The sequence below is a fragment of the Gigantopelta aegis genome, chromosome 6, assembly GCF_016097555.1.
Source record: "Gigantopelta aegis isolate Gae_Host chromosome 6, Gae_host_genome, whole genome shotgun sequence".
NCBI lineage: Eukaryota > Metazoa > Mollusca > Gastropoda > Neomphalida > Peltospiridae > Gigantopelta > Gigantopelta aegis.
Genome location: NC_054704.1, coordinates 13031580 through 13044767, shown reverse-complemented (window position 1 = coordinate 13044767; position 13188 = coordinate 13031580). Strand labels below are relative to the sequence as shown.

The 13188-nt window shown below is 35.0% G+C and overlaps 1 protein-coding gene across 1 annotated transcript in view; it reads left to right on the top strand.

Annotated features, from left to right (window-relative positions):
• LOC121374377 (ATP-dependent DNA helicase DDX11-like) overlaps nucleotides 1-12290 on the top strand; it is a 48688-nt gene extending 36398 nt beyond the window's left edge. The window contains exons 11-17 of the mRNA XM_041501478.1: nucleotides 1978-2127; nucleotides 3942-4010; nucleotides 4435-4538; nucleotides 6006-6090; nucleotides 6803-6881; nucleotides 8488-8642; nucleotides 10464-12290. Of these exons, the coding sequence (XP_041357412.1) occupies nucleotides 1978-2127; nucleotides 3942-4010; nucleotides 4435-4538; nucleotides 6006-6090; nucleotides 6803-6881; nucleotides 8488-8642; nucleotides 10464-10493 (672 nt within the window). The 3' untranslated portion in view covers nucleotides 10494-12290. The remainder of the gene's footprint in view (nucleotides 1-1977; nucleotides 2128-3941; nucleotides 4011-4434; nucleotides 4539-6005; nucleotides 6091-6802; nucleotides 6882-8487; nucleotides 8643-10463) is intronic.
• Nucleotides 12291-13188: the final 898 nt, after the last annotated feature.

Genomic DNA, 13188 nt, shown 5'->3' with positions numbered 1-13188 from the left:
TTTTTTGTTAATAATAAATTAGCAAGATGTGTTAATTTTGGAAGTAAGAATTTTTATGGACATATTGATCTTGAATTCAACAGATTTGTCTCACATTTATTAAATAGATGTTTCTTTTCATGTGGTTAACATTTAAGTTTGTTTTGTTTAATGATATCACTAAAGCACTTTAATTTGTTAATCATCGGTTATTGGATGTCAAACATTTAGTAATTACTGAAATAGTCTTAGAGAGGAAACCCATTACATTTTTTCATTAGTAGCAAGATATCTTTTATATGCATCATCCCACAGACAGGATAGAAGGTACCAAGACATGGTGCACTTCCTGGCAAAAAATGGGCCCACTGACAAGGGTCAATCCCAGAACCAACTGCACATCAGGCAAACATTTACAACTAGGCTACATTCAGCCCCTTGTTCCTGTGGTAGTGGTGGCAACACTATTAAAGGGACTCACTAACAGAGATATTTTAATGATTAAATTACATATTAAATTAATTTTTCTACATGAAATATCAGTGGCAGTATATTTCATTTCATTTCAATTTATTTTCATACTTATATCCAATTAAGGTTCAAGCACGCTGTCCTGGGCACACACCTTAGCTATCTGTGCTGTCTGTCCAGGACAGTGGGGTAGTTGTTAGTTAGTGGTTAGTGAGAAAGAAGAGGGTGTAGTGGCCTTACACCTACCCATTGAGCCCTTAAGAACTCGCTCTGAGTTGGAGCCGGTACCGGGCTGCGAACCCTGTACCTACCAGCCTGTAGTCCGATGGATTAACCACGACACCACCGAGGGCAGCGTATTAAATATGTTTCTGATCATCCTGGTTTTGTACTAGGTAAACTTTCATTTTCCTAAGATATAAATGATTGGGAGACCAAATTCACTTTGGACAACTTATAAACATTAGGATGACCAGAAAAACATTGAATATACAGACACTGATATTCTAAATAAGAAATTATATTTAGAATTAAATTTTAGTTTTATAAGATTTTATTAGTATAAGGGGTTGGGATGTAGCCCTGTGGTAAAGCTAGCGCCTGATGCACGGTCAGTTTAGGAGCGATCCACGTTGGTGGGCCCACTGGGCTATTTCTCGTTCCATCCAGTGCGACTGGTATATCAAAGGCCGTGGTATGTGCTATCCTGTGTTGGATGGTGCATATAAAAGATCTCTTGCTACTAATGGAAAAATTTAGCGGGTTTCCTCTCCATGACTGTCAAAATAATCATATGTTTGACATCCAATAGCCGATGATTAATAAATCAGTGTGCTCTAGTGGTGTTGTTAAACAAAACAAACAAACAAATCTTATTAGTATAATGGCAGTACACTCAGGATAGTCTAACTTTTGCATCTAGCTTTGCATTAAGTTTTCAAACTCAGCCCTGTCCTAGATCAGTAAAACGTGGCTGAAATTATACTCTTCTGAATTTGTTTTGTTTTTTATATTAGTCTTTTATAGAAAAGATTACTTGCTGCAAATGGAAAAATGTATCTCATATTTACCAAATGTTTAACATCCATTAGCCAATGATTCATAAATCATTGTGCTCTAGTGGTGCATTTAAACAAAGCAAACTTTTAACTCATTCTTGTTTGAATAGTTTAATTCTTTAGAGTTTGTAGTTTCTGTCCGTCCATCTGTCCCATATATTGTTTTCCGGATTTTTTTTCCACAATACCTCAAGATATTGAGGTGAAATTTTGTGTATTGCTTTATGATGTATTTTTACAGATCAAGTTTGATTTTCATGACAATGTACCCATTTTTTAAACTTTGATCCAAAAGGGGACGTGTACTAATATTTCTTTAGCAGTTTTCTCAGAATGTTTGTTTTTTAAATGTATACTTTTTTTATGACATGACATTGATTTTAAGTTGTTCCATTTCAGCTTTAGGCGTGTTCGAAACCGTAGTGGTATATGGACATGTAAAAAAAGGTACTCTTTCTCTCTCTTTCAGCTTGATGAACTTGGTCGACTAATTGCTAATATCAACAATCTTGTTCCTGGTGGAGTCGTTTGTTTCTTCCCATCCTACGAATATGAAGGAAAAGTGTATGCACATTGGGAAAAGACTGGGTTTCTTAACCGACTGTCTGCTAAAAAGAAGGTGTGTATGGAAGTGTCAGCCCAGAGGAAGACAAACAATTATTAATAGGCTGGTCCAGGGCTTGCTCTGGGTGAGCTAAATATTTTGCCAAATTGTTCATTAAACTTCAAAAATGAACAGTTATTTTCTAAAATAAAATGTCAGTTATTACATAAAATTATTTCGCCAAATGAAAATAAAATTTGCCAACTGCTTTCAAAATTTGCAGTTGGTGAATTTGGTGAGTGCCAGAGCCGCCCTCACATGGAGCAGAATCTAGCTCAGTCAGTAGAGTGCACACCTCTGGTATTTGAGGGTGGAACGTAGCCCAGTGGTAAAACACTTGCCTGATGTTCGGTCAGTCTAGGATTGATCCCTAGTCAGTGTTTATGCCAAAAAGAAATTTGTGGGTATAGCGCTGTGAAATAGAATGCAACCGCTGTCAACAGGGGGTATGGGGGCCTCCCGCCGAAAGAAAATGGGTGAAGTTTAGAGTTAGGGATAAGAGTAATTAATTTTGTTAAAAGGTTAACTTAAAAAAATATATGGGTATGGCACCATACCTGTTTTAGCCTCTAGCAGAAACCCTGCTATTGGTGGGCCCATTTGACTGGTGTAACAAAGGTCGTTTGTGGGTTGTTGCATATAAAATATCCCTTGCTGCTAATCAGAAAGAGTAGCCCATTGCGTGGTGGCAGTGGTTTTACTATCACATTATTTCTATGTTTGTTAATCATATTTCGGATGCCATACAACTGAATTAAAATGTGTTGAGATCATCCTAAACTAAAACATTCATTCATTCATTCCTGGTGCTTGTGTCATAGGATCAAATCACCTCTGATTGGGTTTTTCCATCCTAACCCAATGACTGGTATATCAAAGACAGTAGTATGTACTGTCCTGTCTGTAGTATGTACTGTCCTGTCCTGTCTGTAGTATGTACTGTCCTGACAGTAGTATGTACTGTCCTGACAGTAGTATGTACTGTCCTGACAGTAGTATGTACTGTCCTGACAGTAGTATGTACTGTCCTGTCTGTAGTATGTACTGTCCTGTCTGTAGTATGTACTGTCCTGTCCGGTCTGTAGTATGTACTGTCCTGACAGTAGTATGTACTGTCCTGTCTGTAGTATGTACTGTCCTGTCTGTAGTATGTACTGTCCTGTCCTGTCTGTAGTATGTACTGTCCTGTCTGTAGTATGTACTGTCCTGTCTGTAGTATGTACTGTCCTGTCCTGTCTGTAGTATGTACTGTCCTGTCCTGTCTGTAGTATGTACTGTCCTGACAGTAGTATGTACTGTCCTGTCTGTAGTATGTACTGTCCTGTCCTGTCTGGAAAACTGTTTTTAAAGGATCCTATGCTGCTAATGAAATAATGTAGCAGGTTTTCTCTAAAACTACATTTCAAAAATGTTTGAAATCCAATAGCCAATAATTAATAAATCAATGTGCTCTGGTAGCGTTGTTAAACAAAACAAACTGTTTATATTTTTGAGGCCCTCATATTTGATTTAGTATACATCCTTCTTGAACACTATAGGATTTAATATGGTCAGACTTTTTTATCACTGGCGAAATTGGTCTCAAACTTTGTAGCTAAATACATGTATGTTGTGGGGGTTTTCATGACCAGAAGAAATAATCAAAATTAATATGTCCTTATGTGTATGTACAATCTGTTTTACGGTACATTACAAATCCATTCAATTTTTTAATTTTAACATCAGCAGTAGACTCATTCTGAAAAGAGTTTATGAGCTAGTTACTAACCATAATAATTAATACCGGTATGTAAACAACTGTAAAATTGTTGATAATTAATTTGATTTAGGTATTTCGTGAACCAAAGAAGACTACACAACTAGACCAGGTTTTGATTGAATATTCTCAGTGCATTCAGGTAAGAAAAGGTGTAAAATATGACATTTTACTATTAGGCCGGTGCTTTTATTTTATTACATTAATCTTAATGCTGGTCGAAATAATATAATCAAATAATTCAGCTTTAAATGTTTTTGCATTTTAAAACTTTAAATGTTTGACAGACACACACACTGTTTCCCCTATAAAAATACTTTGGATGTTGGAAACTAAGTTAGGAATACAAGGAATATCTTTGATTAAATATTAATAGTAATCCTGTTTAAAAAATCTTAACAATTTTCATTTTTATTATCTGTATGAGATTTATTACATTACGTTTGTTTTAAATTATTTAAATGATTTTGGTGAATTTAACCAATTAATTGTGTTAAAGTCTCTTAAAAGATAAAACTTATGATATTAACATTTGATTGTCTTTCATTTGTTGTTTATTTGTTAAGAAATGCAAGTCGTGGCCTGGCAGCACCCTGACCGGTGCTATCCTGCTGTCTGTTGTTGGAGGGAAGATGAGTGAAGGGATCAATTTTTCTGATGACCTTGGAAGGCAAGTTGATGACCAAGACTTTTCATTATCTTCTTTTTATAGAAGCAATGGCTTGAATGGGAATTAAACTAGCAGGTTGACTGATGGAGTGGGGAAGTCACTTTACATTAATACATCTATTTAGAGAAGCACTGGTTGTAATAGCAGGACATAAGCTGTCACATCTTCCAGTGGGAGTGGGTGAATTACAATGAATTGACATTATATACTACTGGTTGTAATGGTTAAACCCCTGTGTTAGGAAATAAGCCATCACACCTTCCACTGGAAGTGGGTGGATCAGTATAAATTAACATCTATTTAGAGAAGCATTGACTGAAATGAAAAAAGATTCAAGGGATTTACCAATGGAGTGGGGGAGTAATTTTACATTAATTTCTCGTTCCACTGGTGTAACAAAGGCCATGGTATGTACTATCCTGTCTGTGGGATGGTGCATATAAAAGATCCCTTGTTGCTAATCGAAAAGAGTAGCCCATGAAGTGGTGACAGCGGGTTTCCTCTCTCAATATCTGTGTGTTCCATAACCATATGTCTGCAATCTAATTAAAATTAGCTCCACTATTGCATGTGGATCTAACACCAGCCAGTTGGAGCTCATGTCCACCAATCAAAACCTTACTTGCAGAATCCTGCCAGTGATTTAAAAATAATTTGAAAACATTCCGAATTATCCTGAGGGTATACGATATGTTTCATGTGAATTACGAATGCCTTATTTAGACCAGTAGAACTAATTTTAATCGGATTGCTAACAACACTGCGTAGTCCTCAATGTCCAGGTAACATTTCGTCTATAAATAATAATTTAAATATTGACCAATCACACTTCGCCTTTTATAACGTTATTTAGGAGCATACAAATTCTAAAAATATCGGGCGAGTCTATTTTAGTGGCTGCAGTACAGCGAACCATACCAATACGTACGGGGTGGGTTATCAGTCTTCAATTTTACATTATTTATATAAAAAAAACACTAATTCAGTCTTCAGTTTTACATTACAAATTATTTATTTTATAAAATAAAACATGTTTTAAGGCATTCGTAATTCACACGAAACATGTCGTATACCCTCAGGATAATTCAGAATGTTTTCAAATTATTTTTAAATCACTGGCAGGATTCTGCAAGTAAGGTTTTGATTGGTGGACATGAGCTCCAACTGGCTGGTGTTAGATCCACATGTAATAGTGGAGCTAATTTTAATTAGATTGCATATGTCTGATGCCATATAACCGTAAATACAATGTGTTGAGTGCATCATTAAATAAAACATTTTATATTGTCTTTGTTTATAGATATACTAGTTGGAACAAGAAATAACTCTTTGGTCTCCTTTTCATATGTTAACTTTATGAAAACAAAACATAATAATAGTGGTTGGAATGGGAAATATGCCATAGGGTTGACTGAGGTAGACATGGCAAAGATAGCTTTAATTCAGTGAATGTGCTCATTTCATTAGGTGTGTCATCATGGTTGGTCTTCCATATCCGAATATCAAGTCTCCAGAACTGAAGGAAAAGATGGACTACCTGAATGCTAATTTTGTGAGTCAATGTTTTTCAGAGTAAAAGAAACATATTTTAAAAACAATAATAATGACATTCACAGTCATTGACATTTTTCACAAGCATCAGTATGTACCTGTAATAGTACATAAGTGTTTCAGTTGAAAACACATAACCAACACCAGTGGTGTCGTGGTTAAGCCATTGGACATAAGGCTGGTAGGTACTGGGTTCGCAACCCAGTACCGGCTCCCACCCAGAGCTAGTTTTAACGATTCATTGGGTAGGTGTAAGACCACTATACCCTCTTCTCTCTCACTAACCACTAATAACTAACCCACTATCTTGGACAGACAGTCCAGATAGCTGAGGTGTGTGACCAGGATAGTGTGTTTGATCCTTAATAAGCACGGAAATAAGTTGAAATGAAATGAATTAATGAAAACATATAATAAAAACTATAGTTAAAAAAATAATTTCTCATGATGCCACTTAGTGTAGACTACATTAAATTCTGTAATTTACATAAACTTTACTTAATACATATTAAAACAAATCACTGAAATAACATATTAAAGGATCCAAAAATAGTTTTCTCACATTAGTTGTATAATGTATTGTCAACAAACAAAATTTTAAATAAAACCCAAATAAACAAGCTTAATCAGTTAGCTAATTATGTAAACATTTTAAAAGTATTTTTAAAGCATTATGTTTACACTGATTCTTTTTCATTTCTATTTTGATTTAGCCAAGAGACAGTGCAAATAGACTTCCAGGACAAGTTCACTATGAGAACTTGTGTATGAAAGCTGTCAACCAGTCTATAGGTATTTGTGACATTTTATCAGCAATAGTGTCATTTGTAATCAGAAAAACTTTATCATGGAGCTCGCACGATTTGTAATTATTTTTTATAAAGATTATAACAAAAACATGTTTTCAACTTTTGATATGAAGAAAAATTCATGCATAATAAAATATTATATTACGCATGAATTTTTCTTCACACCAAAAGTTGAAAACATGTTTTTGTTATAACCTACATAAAAATAATTACAAACTACAAATTAGTAAGGATATTTTTTTAATCAATGTTATTTATATCACTCAACTCATTTGGTTGACATTCCTGTATGGTGGGACGTATCACTTCGATATGTACCAAGATATTTTTAACCATATGGGTAATAATAACTTCTATTAAATGATATGTTGTCACTTTCTAGTTACGACTGATCAAAATAGCTGTGCATTTGGAAAAAAAACAAAAATAATAATAATAAACAATTAGGAAGTCACCAGTGGGGGAGTCGACCGACCCCCCCCCATGGGCTACAGGCCTGAATAATAATAATAAACAATTAGGAAGTCTATGACAAACTAATATTGTATTGAACTTTAAAACATGGCACTGGAGTGGATACATCTTTCCAAGCTTTGATTTTTCATTTTATGACTATTTTTATGTTTTTCACTCCTCAGCTGGAGGGAGACTATAGGCTTCATATGTCTATTTGTCTGTCCCACATATAGTTTCCGCTGAAATAGTAAAGAAGGAAGCTACATATAGTTTTGGAAATTAGTACGCCAAGAGTAGCTCGTTAAGGGGACCTAGATGGCACTGAAGTGTCTCCCTAGGTTGGCCATAGGGCCCTTAAAAGGGCCTAAACTGTTCAATTCGTACTGTAATAAGAGGAGGAGGAAGGATTGTTTAACATGCACATTCAGAGCAAGCTGTTGTAGCACACGCCTATCTTGGGCACAGGCACCGACCTCAACCGGTTTCTCTGTCCAGGACAGGAAAGGTGGGGGGAGGGGGGTAGGAGGGATGACCTCCGTCTGCTACCGACCATGGTCGGGCTGCTGGTGCTCTCTTGCTTGGTGGTTTTGCTATGGAATTTGAATGCAGCAGTTAAATGCCAAAGAGAAAAGGGTGCGCAATTTTGATTGAGGGAATTTGGCGCAATTTTGAACGGTCGGTCGAAAGGTAAATGACCGAGCTAATATAGGTTTTGATATTAGTGAATCGAGAGTAGCTCGTTAATTTTAGACCTCTACGATGCTGTGGTGTCTCCCTAGGGTTGCCCATTTATGCCCACTGTTATAGATAAAGTTTGGACTTTTATAGTGATTACTGAGTTATGGCCCTTGATACAAAAATTCATTGAGAACATGTATTGCTTCAGCAGTACTCTCAGAAAGATTGGTTTCAGGTTTTTTTTCCTTCTTTTAAATAATAAATAATTGTGCATAATAAGAGAGAAAACAAGATTTTTGTGCAAAATATGGTATTCTAGAATTAATATATGCTAAACAGTTTTTATTATTATTATTTATATAAACTTTTAATACAGAGTATTTTTTTGTTTTTAAAAGATGACAATGCATTGTGTGAAACATGTTTTATTTTAATTTTTTCGTTTATTTATACAGGAAGGGCAATACGCCACAAGGATGATTATGCTACAATTTTGCTTCTAGATCGACGTTACAATCGTCAGAATGTTGGATCCAAGTTACCAAAGTGGATTGGTGATCATCTCATCAAATTGGACAAATTCGGTCCAGCAATGGCAAACATTGCAAAGGTAGATGAACTGAATTTTAGTGGTGGTGTTGTTTGCATTAAACATTTATATTGAAATATTACATTAAATACCAGCATTTGGAAATGCATGAATATATGGCATTACAAAATGAAAGATATTTAGTCTTTTCTTTCTTGTAAACAGTTTAGGAAATGAAATAAATTTTTGTTCAGATTTCATATTTTTAATCTGAAATATTTTATTTTATTTTTGTTTAGTTTTTTGGGGCAGGATTTAGCTGTCAATTGAGTACTCGCTTGAGGTGCTTGCTTCAAAGGATTCAACCACCTCAGTGGATCCATTCAGCTGATTGGGGTTTTTTTCTTGTTCCAACCAGTGCACCACAACTTGTCAAAGGCCATGGTATATGCATTCCTGTCTGTGGGAAAGTGCATATAAAAGATCCCTTTCTGCGTTAGGAAAAATGTAGCGGGTTTCCCATGATGACTATGTGTCAGAATTACCAAATATTTGACATCCAATAGCTGATGATTAATCAGTGTGCTCTAGTGGTGTCGTTAAACAAAACAAACTTTAAAGGAAGGGACAATCAAGGCATTTGACCTGGTATGCATATTCAACAATATATAATACACATTATTGCTTAATATCAACAAGTATAATCGTACAGTTAATTAATAAAATGGTTAAATGTGACGGCTATTATATATAACGGGCGCTGCCATTTTGTATCATCCCAGTGAATACGCCCTCTGGCGAGCTGGTGGTTACATAATACCTAACATGTCACATCAGGAATTAGTCTTCGAACTGAAGAAACAAAACATACCTGATTTTTGCGGATGCATCGCAATGTTCTGTAATAATAGTCATCCCAGTAAGCCAGCAACAATTATATATTTATGTTTAATACAAAATAAACCACCATTTTCAGTGTTGAAATAACTGTATTATGGTTTGTACATAAATTAACCCACGTACTGAAATAATAATCGGAGTGTTTTCTTAGTTAATTGGTCTTTTCTGTCCGTGGCCTGTACCTGTGGTTCTTGATTGGCAGGTGTATATTTAGACGGTCCCTAGACACTGTGTCTAGACACACTAAAAAGATGTGCCTCTTTTATTAAGATCACAGGGTATTGTGTGATAACCTCAAATCGTAATGGACTTTACCAGCTTTATTACTGTAAGTAATTATGTAAAACCCTTGATTAAGTAGACTTTCCCATCTAAAATCACAAAACTGACCAATTACTTAGTCCCAGAGAAAAGAAAATTATCACTTGGGTATTGTGAGTGGTCGTTTTTGCTCGAACGTATCCTACCAATAGGCCTAATAATATGCATTTTTTCTTTGGATTTTTTAAAAAAAAAAAATACTATAACTCCATTTCGTTATATTATGCAAATTGAAATATATTTAGTTAAATAGTTTATTATACTATCAAGTCATTTATGTTGATTTACAAGTCAGGTTGATGAAAGCGAAGTGCCTTGTCGTAAATTAGAGTGTTTGTTTACACTGTGCATAGAGCAGATGGATGGAGCTGACGTCACTTCACCCCAAGCTATACCACCAGACGTCACAAAAACAAAACAAAACAAAATGACTGCCCCCAGTTAGCAGGAATAATCATGTTTTTTTATTAACTCTAAAATTACGCGTTTTTTATTTGTTAAAGTGTCAGTATGTGTTGGTGGTCTGGGTATGCATCTTTCCAACACATAAATCTCTTGTTTGAGTTTACTCTCTCTACCTTTAAGTTTTTTTGTTTTTATACTTCCTAAATGGTATTTATTTATTGCTGTTCCAGTTTTGGGGAAAATTCATTGTCATAAAATCTTGTATTTGTTTTCCAGTTTTTTTCAGAGAAGAAAGAAACAAGGTGAAGGTACTCCACTAAGAAGAGAGAAATCTATCTGCAACACCAGAAGATTTTACTGTCAGTTTCTAAATTAAACATTAAACTGTTTACCGTGATTACTAAAATGATAGTTAAACTAATCAAAATGTTCAGGAAATCACCTAAGAGGAACTATAATTTTGAAACGTACCAATGGAAGTCTTCGCCATGAGCAAATCACGGTGAGCTGAAGATCAGTCCTGAAATGGTGCTGGACGAGCAGTCGCATGAAGTTTCAAATAAAACATATTAAAAATTTCATGACAAGGTGATCAATTTGCCACTCTTCTAACATTTTCTAGGGGTGTTGTGATCACATTTTTTTAAATAACTCGTTTAACGTAGGCCTACAGTTAGTTGAATTGATAGTGATGGTTGGGGCATTGACATTCACGTGGTATTTTTAATTCAACAATTATGTAACCAGTCTCCCTCCCTCATCAGTTTGTAACACATCATTTGACCTACCACTACCAGTTACGAACGGCTACGACATATGTTGTCACCGTTACGTTATTGATCTAGAACAGTCCCAGTGTTATTGATAAAAAAATACTCCGACAAAATCGGTCTTTACAAAGGATTTATTCTAAAGATGGGATGCCATAATAAAGATAATCTAAAAACAATCATAATTTTAGACACCATCAAAAATGTGGCGTAACAAGTTGACAAGTAGACCAGCATGTGCTTGCAGCCAGAGTTCCAAGAGTAAAAATAATCTGACCCCGATAGATCTGATTGGTCAATATGCCACAGAGTACTGCGCATCAAATCATGTTCCAGTCACATGGTCTGTGATTTTCCAACAAACGTATTGAAACAAACAAAAATTAAATAGTCAGCTATGATCATTGATTAGTTACTATATTGTGTACATATATACATATATAAATAAGAGATGTACATTCATTAACCTCGGTTGAAATACAAATATTTAAATGAAGTTTTATTTTATTTTATTTTAAAGAGAAAAAAAAAGAAGAGAAAAATAATAGACGTAAAAACAATACTTTTTTTGTAAACGAGACCTAGGCCTATTCCTACATACCTGTTATCATTTATTTCCCTGCTTTTTATTATCAGTCTACTTTTGAATTGTCTTCGTCTATATTTCATTTCTTTTTTAAAGAAACTAGAACGTTACACGCTTGCCATTTTCGGGACCTCATGACGTAAGCTTTTTAGGCCAACAGTTCATTTGTGTAGGCTACAGAAGCCACTATTTAATTCAATTCCTTTTTTCATTACTATATGAACAGTATAAATGAGTTAGCTTTATCAAAAGTGGACTGTTTCGAATTAATAATAAATTGAATAGGCAAAGGAGTTTTGATCAGATTGGTACGTCTTCGAAGATGTCTATTAAACCAGTGTTTTCCAATTTGTATAGCAAAGTCATATATTAAAAGCTTGCATGGACGCTATCGTTCATGTCACTTTTTTTCTGGTATTATTAAATAGGTCTTTCATAAAGTAAATGGTGGCAATCAGTAGATATACACAATTATTTTAAGTGTGTTATTTTTCACACTCGCCAGATTGAAATTATGTGCGCTGTACGAGCGCAATCGCATTCGCATACCTTAAAAGACAAGGTCTGCATATACATGCATATGTATTTATTATTTTTAAAAACCTTCAATCGGATTTCGGTGTTCATCACTTTGAAAACGAACAGCTCTGCTGGATGAAATGGTTGGCTTTGACCTAAGACCTTGGAGACCAGTTGTTCAAAGGCCATTATTGTTTGTCATATGATGAATTATATAAGTGTTATGTAGTTGAAGCTTGTTTGTTTTCTTTTGGTGTTGTAGAATCAGTCCCACAACTAGTATATTGGTCATTCCAAAAACTGATAAAGATGCCAACATCTTCATTAGGCACACAAATAAACTATCCATTTGTACAGAATGGATTTTCGGGGCATAATCGAAACATGTAGGTTGGGATTCAGACTCCCATCATCCTTCCCCTGGATCCAATACCTGCATCAAGAGATTTAAGACCGTACGGTTTTAAACCAAACAAAAATGTCAATAACATTATTCTTTATACAATCTTTCCTTTTCTTTTATGTAGGGTCTATGCTGAAAGTATGTGGGATACCAAAAAGAAGAATGGGACTTGAGTGCCTGTAAAAATTATAATATTGTGAATGTTGAAAATACATATTCTTCACTTATATACATACATGAGGCACTGATTGTAACCAGCAGAAAACATCTCAAGTGCATTTGATCTTGCAACCTATCAGACTATTATCTGAAGTTGGGATGGAGGGCAGAGTAGTTCAGAAAAACATATACTACTCAAAAGAATTTAAGGGTCAGACGATATTTTCGACATTATTTTCTGAATGTCAATTATATTAGCTAGACCATAATGTCACGCATGGTATTGTTCCATTTTCATGGAAGTGGGTCTAAGCAACCCATAAATGAATTATAATCCAGTCATTGATACTGTCGACTAGTTCTAATGGCGAAAACATGCTTACATTTGCACGTAAATTAAGGCGAAAGTGAAAGGTCTGCTAAGTGCCCATAACTTGCTTTTTCACAAAGTGCTTCATTTGCACGCTTTGCACGTGTATTCCATGTTCCCAATGCCGAATTTCCGTATAATTGGAGCTTGCGTTCGTGTACGGTGCACACTCCAAATTCGACAATGGTACGACT